Consider the following 14,996-nt stretch of genomic DNA (forward strand, 5'->3'; position numbering starts at 1 on the left):
TGCTCCTAACTACTTAGCCATCTCTCTAGTTGCTCCTCCCTCCCTAAAATAGTTTTTAATGTGTATTTTCTTTAAAATTGTGGGCACATTTTCTGAACGTTTTTTATTTCAAACAGTACATGGATGAACCAGATTAGCTTTAATGTAAAAGTGCCATCTTCTTTGCATACTAAAGGGAATCTGAAAAGGAAGCTAGATCAATTTTCCCTTTATGTTGAATCGTTATTACCATACACCTACAGTTAATCTGTTTCTTTCCATTCTGTAAACTATTTCATGTTTATATTGTTTTAATTTATTATGTTCATAATCCATTCATGATGTATATCAAAACATCGTGTTGGTTTGAATGCCCTCTTTCATAGATTCCCAGAACGTTGTCATAATGTGTGTAAGGAATGGTAGGGATGCATTTTCGTGACCCATTTAAATGAAGAAGGAAGCGACGGGCTTCACATGAGCACACAAGAGCAAGCTCTGCTTCCACTCACCCACAGTTTCCTGGTGCCTCCTTGCTGACCTGTTGGGAGCTCTAGGTGAAGGTCGCCTCCACTCGAGTACATCTCTACGACCTGGAACAAAGCACACAGCATGGTTATGAGCAAACTACTCTTAAGCACGAGCAGTTTGCTGAGCTGAGGATGCCCGCACCCTCACTTCTCATTGGATGGACACAAAAGTAGATGAGTGTAGGCAGGGCAAGCACCAGCATAAGGGACAGGATCTTTAAATTGAATCAAGGTAACCTTGAAAAGTAAACTTAGAAGCAGTGTAGTTTCAGAAATTAGGTTTTAGGAAGCAACAGAACATTAAAAAAAAATACATGTAAATAATGACGTTTTGGAAATAAAAGTTTAAGGCTGGGTGCAGTGCCACACGTCTGTCTTCTCAGCTCTTGGGAGGCTGAGGCAATCTTGGACTAAAGGACATCGCTGCTGCATAATCTGAGGCCATCTTAGGCTACATGAGACCATTTCGGAAAAACAAAACATAAAAACTTTATATGTATATATAAATTATATATACTAGATCCAGTGGTGGATGCAATTACCATCAGAACTGTGACATGAGAAGATCAACACTCTGAAATACATGTACATTCTAATGAAGACCAAACGCTTGGTTTCTCAGCTGAGAGTGCATATGCCTAGCATGTGAAAAACCCTGGGTTTGAACCCCAATACCGTAACACATACCACAAAGGTTTCTACGGAAGAGAGAGGCTGGCTAATGTGCAATCAACTCTGCAAGGCTGGACAGGAGCAAAATGTCATGGTCTACGGGGGACTACAGTTGATACAGTTGGCCATTTCAAAGACCTAGAGGATTTCAAGTGTTTTTAATACACAAGAGTAGGAAGTGATGGATAAGCCAACTGCACAGAATGCATTTTCTCTTGCAGAATGTACTGAAATGTCAGCGTGTTCCATAAATATGTGCAGTTACTATGTTTCAGTGCAAACAGAAATACAAAGATATTTGGTTTCAAGGCTTGTGCCTACCATGTTTTTTGAAATGAATATCCCTGGTATGCAATAAACGACAGGTATCTGTCTATACTGTATAATGTGGGAACTGCTGACCTTTGCACACAGGCATGAGGCTATCACGGCAATTTAGATATTAAAGAGAGCCAGTGCTCCAAAAGCTTCCTTATACCCTTTGGAGCTTGTCTGTCTCTCTGTGGCCTCCTTTTCCTAGGCAAATATTCTGTCAGTGCGGATTCCTGTGTGTTTTATAGACTCCTCCTCCTCCTGTGTGGTGCCGGCATGAGGAGGCCGGAGCAGAGTGCTGGACACTGTCCTGTGTTGGCACACTGCTGTGAGACAGTCTCTCACTGAGTTGGAAGCTTGCGGCTCTTTCAGACTTGGCTGGCTTGTGAGTTGCTGGGACTGGCTTGACCCCATGTCCCCAGTGCTGGGGTTACAGGTAAGTCCCACCATGCCATAGTCTTTAAGAGGGAGCAGGGGATTAGAACTCAGGACTTCATTAGACCTCATGTTGGAAGAACAAGCATTCTTATCCACAGAGCCACCTCCCAGCCCCTTTCCTAGAGTTTTCTACAGAGTAAACAGTATGTTCTTTTATGTCTGGCCTGTTTTGTTTTGCCTTTTCCTTTCTATGTAATTACCCTGAGATTCACCATGTTGTATTAACAGTTCATTTCTATCTTTATGGTTGCATTACCTTGCTTTGTTTTGTTTTTTTCATTTACAACATGGCCTTGCTTTAGGTGGTCTGAACTCACAGTCCTTTAGCCTTTCCTTTCCGAGTACTGAGATTACAAGTGCATGCCAACCTGCCTGCTTTTACATCAGTTTCTTATACATTCACGCACTTGATGGCTAGGCCTTCACCAGCATTTCACCAGCATTGGGTGACAGGAAGCTGTAGTAGGTTCTGACTACAGACACCTGCCTTCCTTTCTTTTAGATAAAGATTAAGGAAGAGTGGGTAAGATGGTGGGAAACTTCTCTTTAATAGCAGAGAACTTTAGTGCTTACAAAGACCAGATACATTGTACTAGCTTTAGTAAGTTTGGGGCAAAGTAGGGGAACTTAGTTACTTGTTTTATCACAAAGTCATCCAGGAAGAGAGAAGAAGGTAGAAAGACCCACAAAACTCCAGGATAAGCTGAAAAGGTTCCCGCTTCCTTGCTTTTCTTTGTGTCTGCTGTGAAGGCCACACACTGCATGCTCCCCCAGCTATGGTCGTGCTGAATTCTGTAAAGTGCTACTTGGCACATCTGGGCACAGATGAGTAGCAGAATGCTTGTCTAGCAAGTGCAAGACCTGCATGACTCCCCACTTTTAGCCAACAAACTAGGAGTAAATGGGAAAAAGAGTAGAGAAATTAAATCCAAAGATAACTAGGTTACAACAAAGACTGAGAAAAATGGGTAACACTAAACAGCTGTGGACTGACCAACATCTCTTGAGCCTACCTATAAAATCCTACTACTTTATTTTACATAGTCTTGGCAACTCTTACAGCCTTGAGATTTCATGCTAGCATCAAAATGAGGATTAAAGTTGCTCTGTGGAAGAGACAGGGACTCACCTGTAAAGGCTCACTGTGAGGATTGTGGATGTTTATTACAGGTGAAAAGCTGCTGTTTACGGGGACTCTGGCCCCAAGAAATGGCCTTAACCGGTATGGATTTGGAACCCCAACACCAAATACCTGTTTCAAAGGGAAATAAAAAAGTTTTTAAGTTGCTTTTTAAACTAGCATTTTCATAGTTACAGCTCTATTTTATCTCTGGAAAACAGTTGGTTTAATTTTGACGTGAGAAATGCTAACTCCTGCTTGAGATGACATGGCACAGATCTACTTTATACATGCATCCAGAATGATTTCTTTAGTACAGTGGGAACTAAAATGTGAACATCCCTTCAGTAGACCATGGACTACACACAGAGAAGCAAATAGGGAGTTGAAAATTTCCCCACTCCAACTACTAAGAGATGGAGTTGTGGCTCAGACCACGCTCAGTTATGAAGCCCAGACTCCGGTTAACCCCACACTGGGACATCTCACCTTGGCTGACTGATAGGGAAAGGCAGCTAATCAAATGACAAATATCTATTGTCTATGTTGTGCCAGGTACAGCACATACACAGTAGTGAACATGCTAGATAATGAGCTGTGCTCATGGCACTTACTCTAATGTGCTGTGGTTATAAAGTAAGTCATAGAAGGAGGAGGAATTGGGAACAGTGAGAGGTAGCAGGGAGATACCCTGTAGTGCAGAGGTGGCACTTGAGAAAGAGCAGGGGCAGAGCCAAGCGTAGCAGACAGATGAGGTATATTTAGGACAAATGCTTGGAGGAGCACCAGTTGTGGGAAAGGACAGACGTACCCTGGAGTGCAACAGGTCACTGACACTCATCAAGAAGAACCTATTTATAACGGGCAGAAACTATAGACTGACTATGACCACCTGTGTTAGTGCCCCAGGAGAGCCAAGTCCTTCATTCTGTAATAGCCTATTCACTGAGTGGACATGGGGGCTAGGAGTGCAGCCAGCTGGTAGAGTGTACATCTAGAATATGTGGGCCTCAGTGCATTTCCTGGTACTACAAACCAGCAAACAACAAAAGCGATACAAAATGCAGCCCCAGGCCCAGTAAGTTTAAGTGTCCCCCAAGTCTCTCCTAAGTCTCCTGCCTGGATTTATTTCCTCTTCTCTCTGGGGTTCACACCTTGGGCTCCTAAAGGTCATCAGAACTGCTGGTTATGTCTCTACTGAAATGGAAACATAAGCTCTGGTCTTACCTGGTAAGTGAACACCCCATGGTTAGATGTGTTAATAAATAAAGTATTTTCTACATTTCCTACTACTCTTGCAAGAAAAACTACATCAAATGATGTGTTTCCTCCTGGAAGAATTTTCTGAAAAAGAAAACAAGAAAATTAAATTGGTTATCAAAAAATAGTCAAAGCATCCTGCTAGACAGCTAAAGCTCTACAAAGGAAACAGCTTAGAATCATTGCCATAAATAGCCTTTTTTTTTTTTTTTAAAAAAAAAAATCCAACCTTCAAGTTAGCCACACTGTCGTACACTGGAAAATAAGAAAAGATGTCTTCATTACCCATCTTTGTCCTTTACCAGCCTAAAGCTCTGCTCAGAGAGCTCCCGTGAACTCTGTTCATTCAAAAGTCAGCAGACTGGAATAAAGTACCTGACTATACACTGTTAGCTCCAAGAACAGACAAACAGGCCCGGGGCTGAAGCTAAGCTTTCTCTACACATGCAATGTCAAACTACAAACGAAAGCTTGGGCCTCGATCCTCTGCCCCCTGCCATTTGTCCACACTGAGTATCAATGTCCCAGCAACTGAAGTTAGGACAGAAGGGAGTCACTCCTACTGTCTCCATAGACTGAGAATGTCATCATAATCACCAAAAGGAAACTTTATTACAGCAAAGTAATGGAGTGTATTTGGTGACATTCAAGAGCAAGGCTTTGCCTCAGTACAGCCTTGAGGACTGTGAATATGTAAAGCTGTCAATACCTTCCATTCTGCTTCTATTGTGAGAACTCTAAAACGCTACCCAAATTATAGCTCAAAGCTTCTGGCCCTGAGACTTTGGCTGAAGAAAGCTAGAAGGAACATTTCTCCTGCATTATCAGCAACAAAACCCAGGGGGGATCCTAACTCTTTTTAAATCCATCACACAAAATGTATGGATGACGACCAGGTCCAAATAGAGATGGGAGGTAAATGCTGCCTCAGCACAGTGAGAAGGGAAGATAACAGGCTATCACACAAGGGCACACAGAGAGCTGGGCCACAGCTGTTAGAGGTGGTGCGCTGTCAGGTGGAATACAGCACCCTCAAAGTATAAGCTCTAGAAGGAGTTCACACCTGATCCTGAATTTAAGAATGAACTTAAGTCTGGGAACCTTCCCACAATATAATTCTTTTTTTTTGTTTGTTTTGTTTTTTTTTTTTTTTTTTACTTTTCTATTTTTCGGAGCTGGGGACCGAACCCAGGGCCTTGCGCTTGCTAGGCAAGCACTCTACCACTGAGCTAAATCCCCAACCCTGACCCACAATATAATTCTAAATAACCCCCTGAGTTTGAGTAGTCACATGGTAACATAGATACTCAGAGTTGATTTGAACTGAGACTACAACATATTAAAAAGTACAGGGAGCAGTTAAAACAACAGTTAGAAGAAAAGTTATAACAGTATACATTTTGAACATATAGGCCTTAAATTAACAATTTATATTTATGCTTTGAGAAGCTAGAAAAAAAGAGTAAATGAAATCCACAGTAAGTAAAAAAGGCAAGGCAAAATTTGATGAACTAGAAAGCAGGAAAGTCAACAAAATAAATAAAACGGAAGCTGGTACTTCAGATCTCTAAAGCTGACGGTCAACTGTATAGAACGTGTGAAGAGAGAAAAGGCACATGGCGCTAAAGCATTCATGTTTTCTACATGTTTATACTATACACTGTACATCTGTACACTGTGGGAGGGTTAAGGGAATAGAGCGCTCCTCTGAGAAAGAAGGTCAAGTAGTGTCTGCCTCTGTGCAGCCTAGTGAAGGAGAAATATCTGGTCAACAAAAGGAAGAGTCTTCAATACCAAAAGAAGTTAGAAAATCAGTAAAGGGCCATGGAAGAGAGGCTCTATCACAGGATGGGGATAGAATGCATCAGGGGGACAACAGGAGAAGAGAGTAATGGAGCAGCAAGATTAAATGGAGTGGGGCAGGAGGGAAGATTGGAGGACAGAAAACAGGGAGGGACATCTAACACTAAAAGCCTTTTGAAAAGCCCTATGGAAACTTGCTACCATAGAAGTTTCTTAAAACATACACACAGACACACACAGACACACACAGACACACACACACAGACACACACACACAGACACAGACACACAGACACACACACACACACACACACACACACACACACACACACACACACACACACACACAGAGTTTAAATGGTTACCCTATAATGGGGGAACAGCACCCTAAACAGATGCCATCATGCTAGCGAATAAAAACCCTAGTGCCAGGAATAGGTTACCTCTTTTTGAGATACTGGCCAACAGGGTTCCAGAAGTCCCCAAACATTACAAGCTATTACCAATGCTCTTGCTAAGGACACCCCATCCTTGAGTCATAGAATATGGACAAGTATAGCTTGACTTGAAAGCCGCATCCCTACCAGCTAGCCTTTACAATGTTGGAAGGAGCTGTGGATGCTACCAGAGAAGACAAGTAATCATTAATGCCATCCAGCTGTGAATCTTGCACACTATGCTCACTGGGGTACCAGTTGTATGAGTTATGGGATTGACCAACAACTTTATGCTTGAATCTAAGGCCTGCTCCGACCCATTCCTGGCACTGTACAAGGGGCCAACAACCTGTGACTAGAAAGGTCACTGGCTCTGGTGAGTACCTACTAAGTACGAACTACCATTCTGCTAAACGGAGCCAGCACTGACATAAGTTGCAATGACTCATTAATACACGACCAGACCAGTGCATCTCTCAACCCTCCTCAGATAAGAGTCTCCTTGCAAAAGATGGCAGTTAACAAAGAGACCCTCACCTGGTCAACCTACAGACAGTTAAGATTAGGACTGCTCAGCTCTAGAGGGGTCAACCAAATACCAAGGCTCATGGTTTTCCAGGAAAGAGGGCAGGGAAAGATTTTAGACAGCGGGGACAGATAACTTCAAGGAAAACAGTTTTCTAGATACAAGAGGACAGTTGTAAATTGAACTCAGTGATTTTAACAGCAAATACAAGACCTATGTAAGCCTGAGACAGACAAATGAAGAGAGAGGAGAGGAGAAAGGGAAGGGGAGGGGAGGGGAGTAGAAGAGAGGGGATGAGCACAAAATCCTATTCTGGGCTGAGGAACTATTTGCGATATATAGCTACTGGGAAAGGAAGAGTCCATTTTCCCTAATGGTGTGACCCCTGGCAGGTCAACCATTCTTTAAGGAACTCCTCACTCCTAAGAACAGTTGAACAATATAACCAGGATTTGAGGGGTTAAAAACAAAACAAACAAGCCAAGTTAGATGGGTAGGGAGGTGAGGGGAATCTGGGTGGAGTTGGGCTTGTGTTATGAACATACTAGATTGCTAAAAAAGAGAGACCAGAGGACAGTCAGACAAGACAGCTCAAAGTGCAGAGAAAGCGCAGGGTTGCCAGGGAAAGGAAGCAACCAGCTAACAGAGCTGTAGCTGCCCTGTTGGGGGAGGGGACAGAAGAGCATCTGAAAGATAAACAAGGAGCTTTGGGGAAAGGGGGCTGCCAGCCCCACCCACAGGACAAGACCACAGCTTTCACAAGCTCCAATCTATGTATGGGTCCCTGACACAGTGCCTCCTCCTCTAACAGGATGGGTCAGCAGTGGAGCTCTGCAGTGCCTAGCAGCTATCTGAAGAAGCAACTACTGTTTAAAACCTAAGTTTCCATGGAGACAGGAACAGCCAGACTTCATCATGAGAGAGCGAGAGAGTGTGCACCCGCTCAGCACCAGCCCTGGAGACTGACAAGTGTGTGTGGACAGACCTCTAGAGCCACCTGCCAGAGTCCAAGAACTCTGAGCTCCAGGACACTCCCCAGTGCTCACAGCTGCATTCCTCCAGCAGGGCAATGAATGAAGTGAGAAGACAGTGCTGCTGTCGCTTCCCCTAATGTGGATGCACTCAGGAGACACGTCCCCCTCCCCCCCCATCTCAGATAGACTATTAGTCTGAGTAAGAACTAGGCCTGGGGGTGGGGCTCAGGAGAATGGGAGACTGAAAAGCCAAGTGTGGCTAGTAGGGGCCCCTGGTAATGCAAAGAGAAGGTACTAGACTGAAGACAGCTGGAGACAGTGGACACTTGTGCAATTCAGACTAAGGGCCAGTGTAAGGCACAGGAGAAGGAGGAAGACAGGAGTTCTCAAGTTCACCTGACCTGCACATGCCTGCGGCCTCCAAGTTTCAAAGACCCAGCGGGAAAACACTCTGATGACTTAACAGCGCCCCAACTGGCTATCCAGTTTCCCTTTCTATACCATTAGGAGTATTTTTTCTCATACAAAAAAATTTTAGGCTTTAGTTTTTGTTCCCCTTCATACATTTAGCTAATTTTGTTTCATATTCTTTCTTTTCTTTTCTGTGCTTGCTCTAGTTTCCCGGTTTTTCGCTCATCTATATTTTTGACTTAATTTGTTCTTTAAAAAGCTTTTACATTTTAATTTTTGTTATTTTCCTTTTATTTATGAGTTTAGTTATGTTTATATATGTGTGCACATGCATGTATTTGTGTGTATAAATGTGGAGCATGTGTGCCATGGTGTGTATGGCTGTCAGGATAACACACAGGCACAAGGAAATGTGACTCCTTGGTCTCTGCTGACTACCCAAAGCCTACAGCAGGCTAGCTGGCCTAGGAGCTTGCAGGACCCTTCTGTGGCCACCCCATGTCCCCATAGGAGTGCTAGCATTAGGCTACACCATGTGACCAGCTTTTATTCGGGTGCTGAGGACTTGAACTTGGGTCTTCATCTGCAGTCCACTGTTTCCTTTATTTAATCTAACTTCTTGCTCTTTTCTTCTCTTCTTCATGTTTCTCTTTTGTCTCTTTTGTTTCCTAACTTTACTTCTGTTTCTCTCTTTCCTGCCTCTTCTTTTACCTCATCCATTTGTTATTTTCATCCTTATCCTAAGTAATTAAAAAAAAAAAGACTTATTTTTGTGTCTGAGTGCTTTGCCAGCATGTCTGTCTGTGCAGCACCCGTGTGTCTGGTGCTGGATGAGGTCAGAAGATGGTGTCAGAACTTTTGGAACTGAAGTTAGAGATGTTTGTTTGTGGTCATGTGGGTGTTAGGAACAGAACCCAGGTCCTCTGCAAAAGCAACAAGCACTCTTAGACCACTGGTCTATCTAGCCACACTCAAAATAATTTTTAACTTCAAAACCAACTCTCCATTAGTTTTTTCAAGTTTTATTAAGCAGTGGTATACAGGTGGGTTTACCTTATTTTTGGTCTATTTCTTTGTCTTTCAAGATTCAGTGTTACAGGGCTGTAGCTTTTTGCCTTCTCCTTTCTAAGTGGAAAGGAAATTGAGCTCTTGGGCAGGTTGCTCACTAAAATGATAACCAAATAAAACAGGAAGATATAGAAACAAACATGCACAAACTTCAACATGGAAAGAGAGAAACACGGCTCCTCCTGCGATCACAATTCCTCGACATAAGAATCAGAAACTGAAGTAGCTAAAATAGGTGATGGATATCTTAAAAGCAGAACCCCCGAGAAGAGCAACCACACAGCTGAATGAGGTAAGGAGACTCATCCTGGACTGAGAGAGAAAACAACAAAGATGAGAACATCAAGACTCAGAAAACCAAGACTCTGAAAACAAAATGCAGTTACTGGGAAAGAAAAGCTCAGTGACTCAGATAAAAATCGGAGTGCCAAGTGTCCCTGACAGACCTGCCCAAGCAGGAGGAGGATGTCAAGGAGGATGTCAGCGGTGAACACAAGACTGAGGAAATACCTACTACATTTAAACATCCCTAAAGGAACAAGCAAACTCAATGGTGGTGACCAGGACCTCCAGCATTTGACTAAGAGATGGGACCTAAGAATCTCTGAGGTAAAGAACTGGAGATAAGGCAGGGAGGACTTAATAGAATTATGGTCTAAAATAAAATAAAATAAAAAAATAAAACCCCAAACCAAAACCTTCCCAATTATAAAGAACTGGACCGCTGGAGGCAAGAGACCTAAAAGTCCAAGTGGACACAAGCAGAGAAGCAGCACGCAGTCAGAAGGCAAAGATACAGTGCATGCTGAAGGGAAGAACCCCATGTTTGCAAGCTCTGGCTCTGGCTTCCGCGACCCTGACTGAGAAAAGCCTGGGTCAGACACCTCAACCTGTAATGTACACAGATGCCAGCCAAGGCCATCGTGTTCTGCACAGCTCTTTTAAAAGCATGGAGATCAGGACAGACGAGGCCATCACCACAGGAGTGCTTCAGAAAGGATGTGCTGCACAGAGAGGGAAAGTAAGTCTGATGCACTGTAATCTAAAGAGAATAAATCCCATGGGGAGAACCAATGAGCAGGGGCGAATGAGGAAGAACTCCTGTGCCATGTCCAGCCTAAGTCACTCAGAAAACCCTTAATCCTAACAGGAAGCAAAGAAAACCACGTAACAATCCCTGTGATACCTCCCAACAGCAACCTTAAATGTTAGTGGTCTCAATGCATTAATAAAAGGACTCAGATGGGCTGAGTTGAAAAAAATTTGACTATATGTTGTCTCCAAGAAACAAACCTAACTGGAAGAAACTCACAGAAGTAAATTTATCACCCAAACAGAAGCTGATGTAGTTATTTTGATATGTGATAGAGTTCCAAATAAAATCTGAAGAGATAAAGAAGGTCACGACATACTATTAAAAGGTAAAATTCATCAAGAAGATACAACGATTATAAGTAACAATGTACCACATTTTGGGGCTCTTGGTTTCATAAAACAAACACTAGTGGGCAGAAAAGGTCAGTCAGGTTCTGATACAAAGAGTGGGTAACTTTCAAACCCCACTTTCTTACTTATGTATTTATTTGATGTGAACAGGTATTTTGCCTGCATGTATGTCTGTGCACTAACCTGTATGCGGTGCCCACAAAGGCCAGAAGAGGGCATTAGAAGGCCTTTGGGACTGGAGTTACAGATAGTTCTGAGTTGACATGCCACTAGGAAAGCCAGTGCTCTTAACCAGAGTCATCTCTTTAGCATTACTCCCACTCCCTGCCTCCCATTTTTAGACAGGTCATTCGAACAAGAACCAACAAAGAACCTGGAGTTACATTACACAACAGACCAAATGGACTCAACACATATCTATTTATAGAATATTATACCTAATAAACAGAAATACACATTCTTCTCAACAGCCTATGGCACTTTCCCCAAGATAGATTAGTCTCAAAGCAAGTATTAAATAGAAAGTAATCAAAACAATTTCTTTAAAAACCTTTAAATGTATTTGTTTATTTATATTAGTATGTGGTGTGTGCACACCATGGCACATGTGTGGAACTCAGAGGTCACTTGTAAGAGCTGGATCTTTCCTTCCATCATGTTGAGTCCAGGAGATTGTACTGTGCTGGGCTTCAAAATAATTCTCCACTATCTTATATGATAGTGGAATAAAAGTAGAAATCAGCTACTAGGGAAACCATGGGAGTATACAAATGACTGGACATTGAGAAACTTTCTCTTAAATGACCAATAGGTCACTGAATTAATTTTAGAGGGGATTATGCCTGGAAATTTCTTAGAATCAAAAGTGTAATTGTAACTCACCATATCCTTTGGGATACAGTCAAGGCAGTTTTATGAGGAAAGTTTACTCTGAGGACATAAATTAAATAAGAAATGGAAAGGAGGCTGAGCTGTAGCTCCAGAGGAGAAGGCATTTGCTGCCCTTGAAGTGGAGCAGGCTGCATTTCCAGCACCTATGTCATGGCCCACAACTGTTTGCAGCTCTAGTCAGTCCCAGGAGAGGCCCTCTTCTGTCCTCATGCACTAGGCATGCACACGGTGTAGACATACATGTGTGGAAACATTCACACACAAAATATAAAAATAAATAAACCTTTAAAACAATTAAAGTTCTCAAATAAACAAATTAATGCTGTACCTCAAAGTCTTGGAGAAAGATGAACAAACCAAGGCCAATGGCAGTAGATGGCAAGAAAGATGGCCGATCAGGACAGAAATAATGAGACAGAGACTAACAGAACTACACAGTTGGCCAAGAGCTGGCACTTCTTGAAAAGTAACAAGATTGATAAGCCCCTATCCAGTCTAATCAAAAGAGAGACAAGATCCTAATTAACAAAATTAGAGATGAAAAGGTAGGCTGTTACAACAGATTTGGATAAAATCCAGAGAACTATTGTATTTCATACTTTGAAACCTTTATCATTAAGACTGGAGAGACATAAATTCCTAGACGTGTACAACCTGCTAACACATAGTAAGAGGATACAGACAATTCAGATCGGTCATAAGCAATAAGACTGAGGCTTTAATAAAGATTCACCGAACACAGGGACACAGGGACAGACAAGGACTTTGTAAAAGGCTGCCAATGGCACAGGTGATAAGTCCAAGAACTGTCAAGTGACACAGAGAATGAAAGGCATACCCTACAGAAAGGGTAAAAATCTTTGCCAGTTTAAATGTCTAGCAGAGAATTAATATCTATAAAGTACTAAAAGCAAGCAAGCAAACAAACCCAATAGGACAAATCATCTAACCAATAAATGGTTAATGAACCAGATAGTCTTCTAAAAAGAAATGCAGCCAACAAATACTTGGCAGTGCGCTCAATACCTGTAGCCATTAGGAAACTGTAGATTACAACTGCTGTGAGACTGCATTTCACCCAAGTCCGAATAGTTGTTATCAGAAAAACAACAAGAAACGCTGGTGTGGACGGATGGGAAGAGACGAAGACATATATACCGTGGGAATGGAAGCGGTCACAGCTATTATGACAATCAGACTGAACTAGCATATGTGCTACTAGCAGGTATACAACTAAGGGGTACGGAACATCCTGGCTGTCCACCCCATGGGGACGGGATGACAAAACTGTAGCACATGCACAATGATGTCTTGTTCAGCTGTAAAGGAAAATGGATTTGTGACATACACAGGAAAAGGGGCGACTGGAAAGCACTCCAGCAAACAAAGTAATTCAGATGCAGAGCAACAAATACCACACTTTTGCTCAGATGTGAAAAGTCTAATTATATATGTATAAAACTGTTATAAGGAAATGATCATGGATACCCTTTCTTTATAAAAAAAAAAAAGGCATTATACAAGCCCATGCCTGTACGGTCAGTATCTAGAAGGAATGGGAAGGCTCACTCACAGTCTGGAAAATCCAACCAAGCGCACTCACAGAGCAGAGAATCTGAGCAGTCCTACATCTGACTTCCCCTTATCTTGTTTTTGATCAACAGTGACTGTTTTAAAATAAAAATCAACAATTCTATTCTACTGCTTAAGCTCTTCCGATGCCTTCCTCTTTCTGTAACATGCAGTGGCCCTCACAGCCCTCAGCTCCGTTCCTTCTGGTCACCTTTCCCAGCAGAGCCTCTGCCTGGCCTGCTGCTTGCTTCAGGACTGCCCTGTAGGTTCAGGGCTAGCTTGCTATTTAACCAGAATCACCCCAGCACTAACCCTTACCCTGTTGCTTTTCTTTTTCTCAGGTCATGTTGTCTTCTAAAGTCTCATTAAGTGTATTTACTAAGCTTGCTAAAGTTACCAACCCCCATTAGGGGTAAATATCACGAGCAGAGATCTCTTGTTCAGTGATAAATCGTGGCAATATATGTTAAATGAAAACATCTGTTACTTCTATATAGGTGGCAAAGCTGGTTTTTAAATTTATATTTCCTCCATGCTGTAAACTGTAATAGTAGTATGGGTCTGCAGTGCTATGGACGTGCAGGTGTGTGGAGAGAAAGCCAGTGCTCTAAGCGCCTCTGTTCTCCCTCCCCAGGTCATTCGTCACCATGCAGCGCCTACAGTTCACCCTGGCTCTTGTTAACAGACCAAACCCAGAGAGACCACTGCTCTTCATCAAATGGCGCACTCTCTGCTCTGATCTGCTTCTTACAGAGGAATACACTGTGTATATTATTCCGTAGCAACAGACACAGGTCCACACTAGGGCTATAGCATCTGTGCCCTTATTCCTGTGGTTACCAGCGTTTAACCTAAAATGGCATAAACAATGTTTAGGCTTCACCTAATTAAAAGTAATCACCAATGCTCACAGAGCCTTCAACCTACAAGATTATTTTAAGATTTATTTATTTATTATCTATGAATACACTGTAGCTGTCTTCAGACACACCAGAAGAGCTCATCAGATCGCATTACACATGGCTGTGAGCCATTGTGTGGTTCCTAAGAATTGCACTCAGGACCCTGGGAAAAGCAGTCAGAGCTTTTAACCACTGAGCCATCTCTCCAGACATTATTTTAAAGCATAATAAAGTAAGTGGCTTAAAATTTTTAAATTTTATCTATAGACTGAAAGTGTAACTGAAATGTAGCTATAAAAAACTTGGTCTTTTAAATGATTCTGTTTTCTATTGGTTGGTTAATATAGACATCATATTAGATAATAAAAGCCATCATGAGTTGTAAGACACACCTTTTCCCCCAAAGACATAAGAAGTGATGGGGATTCTGAGGGTGTCGAGGGGATTTAAGTCAGAGGGGATATATAGGAAGGCTGTGCTCTCCGGGACATGAGAGACTTTCATCTCCCCTCAGCGGCTCCCTGCCTCTCCACAGGCTCTGAGAAGGGAAGAGGGAAGTACAGGGAAGAAGAAGGGAAAGGCCAGCGCTGACTGTGGCCACTGTCTTAAGGCTGACTTGACGTGTCCACAGACGCACTGTGACCGTCACAGTGCT

The 14,996-nt window shown here is 42.5% G+C and overlaps 1 protein-coding gene across 4 annotated transcripts in view; it reads right to left on the reverse strand.

The window, feature by feature from the left end:
• The window catches only part of Tmem131 (transmembrane protein 131), a 146,192-nt gene that overhangs the window by 44,773 nt on the left and 86,423 nt on the right, over window positions 1–14,996 (reverse strand). For all 4 annotated transcript variants that reach the window (XM_087566045.1, XM_087566047.1, XM_087566046.1 and 1 more), the window contains 3 exons: window positions 4,279–4,395; window positions 3,061–3,183; window positions 492–572 (listed from right to left, as the gene is read on the reverse strand). In XM_087566045.1, coding sequence (XP_087422171.1) covers window positions 492–572; window positions 3,061–3,183; window positions 4,279–4,395 — 321 coding nt within the window. The remainder of the gene's footprint in view (window positions 1–491; window positions 573–3,060; window positions 3,184–4,278; window positions 4,396–14,996) is intronic.

The sequence above is a fragment of the Rattus norvegicus genome, chromosome 9 (genome assembly GCF_021556685.1).
Source record: "Rattus norvegicus strain SHRSP/BbbUtx chromosome 9, alternate assembly SHRSP_T2T, whole genome shotgun sequence".
NCBI classification, from domain to species: domain Eukaryota; kingdom Metazoa; phylum Chordata; class Mammalia; order Rodentia; family Muridae; genus Rattus; species Rattus norvegicus.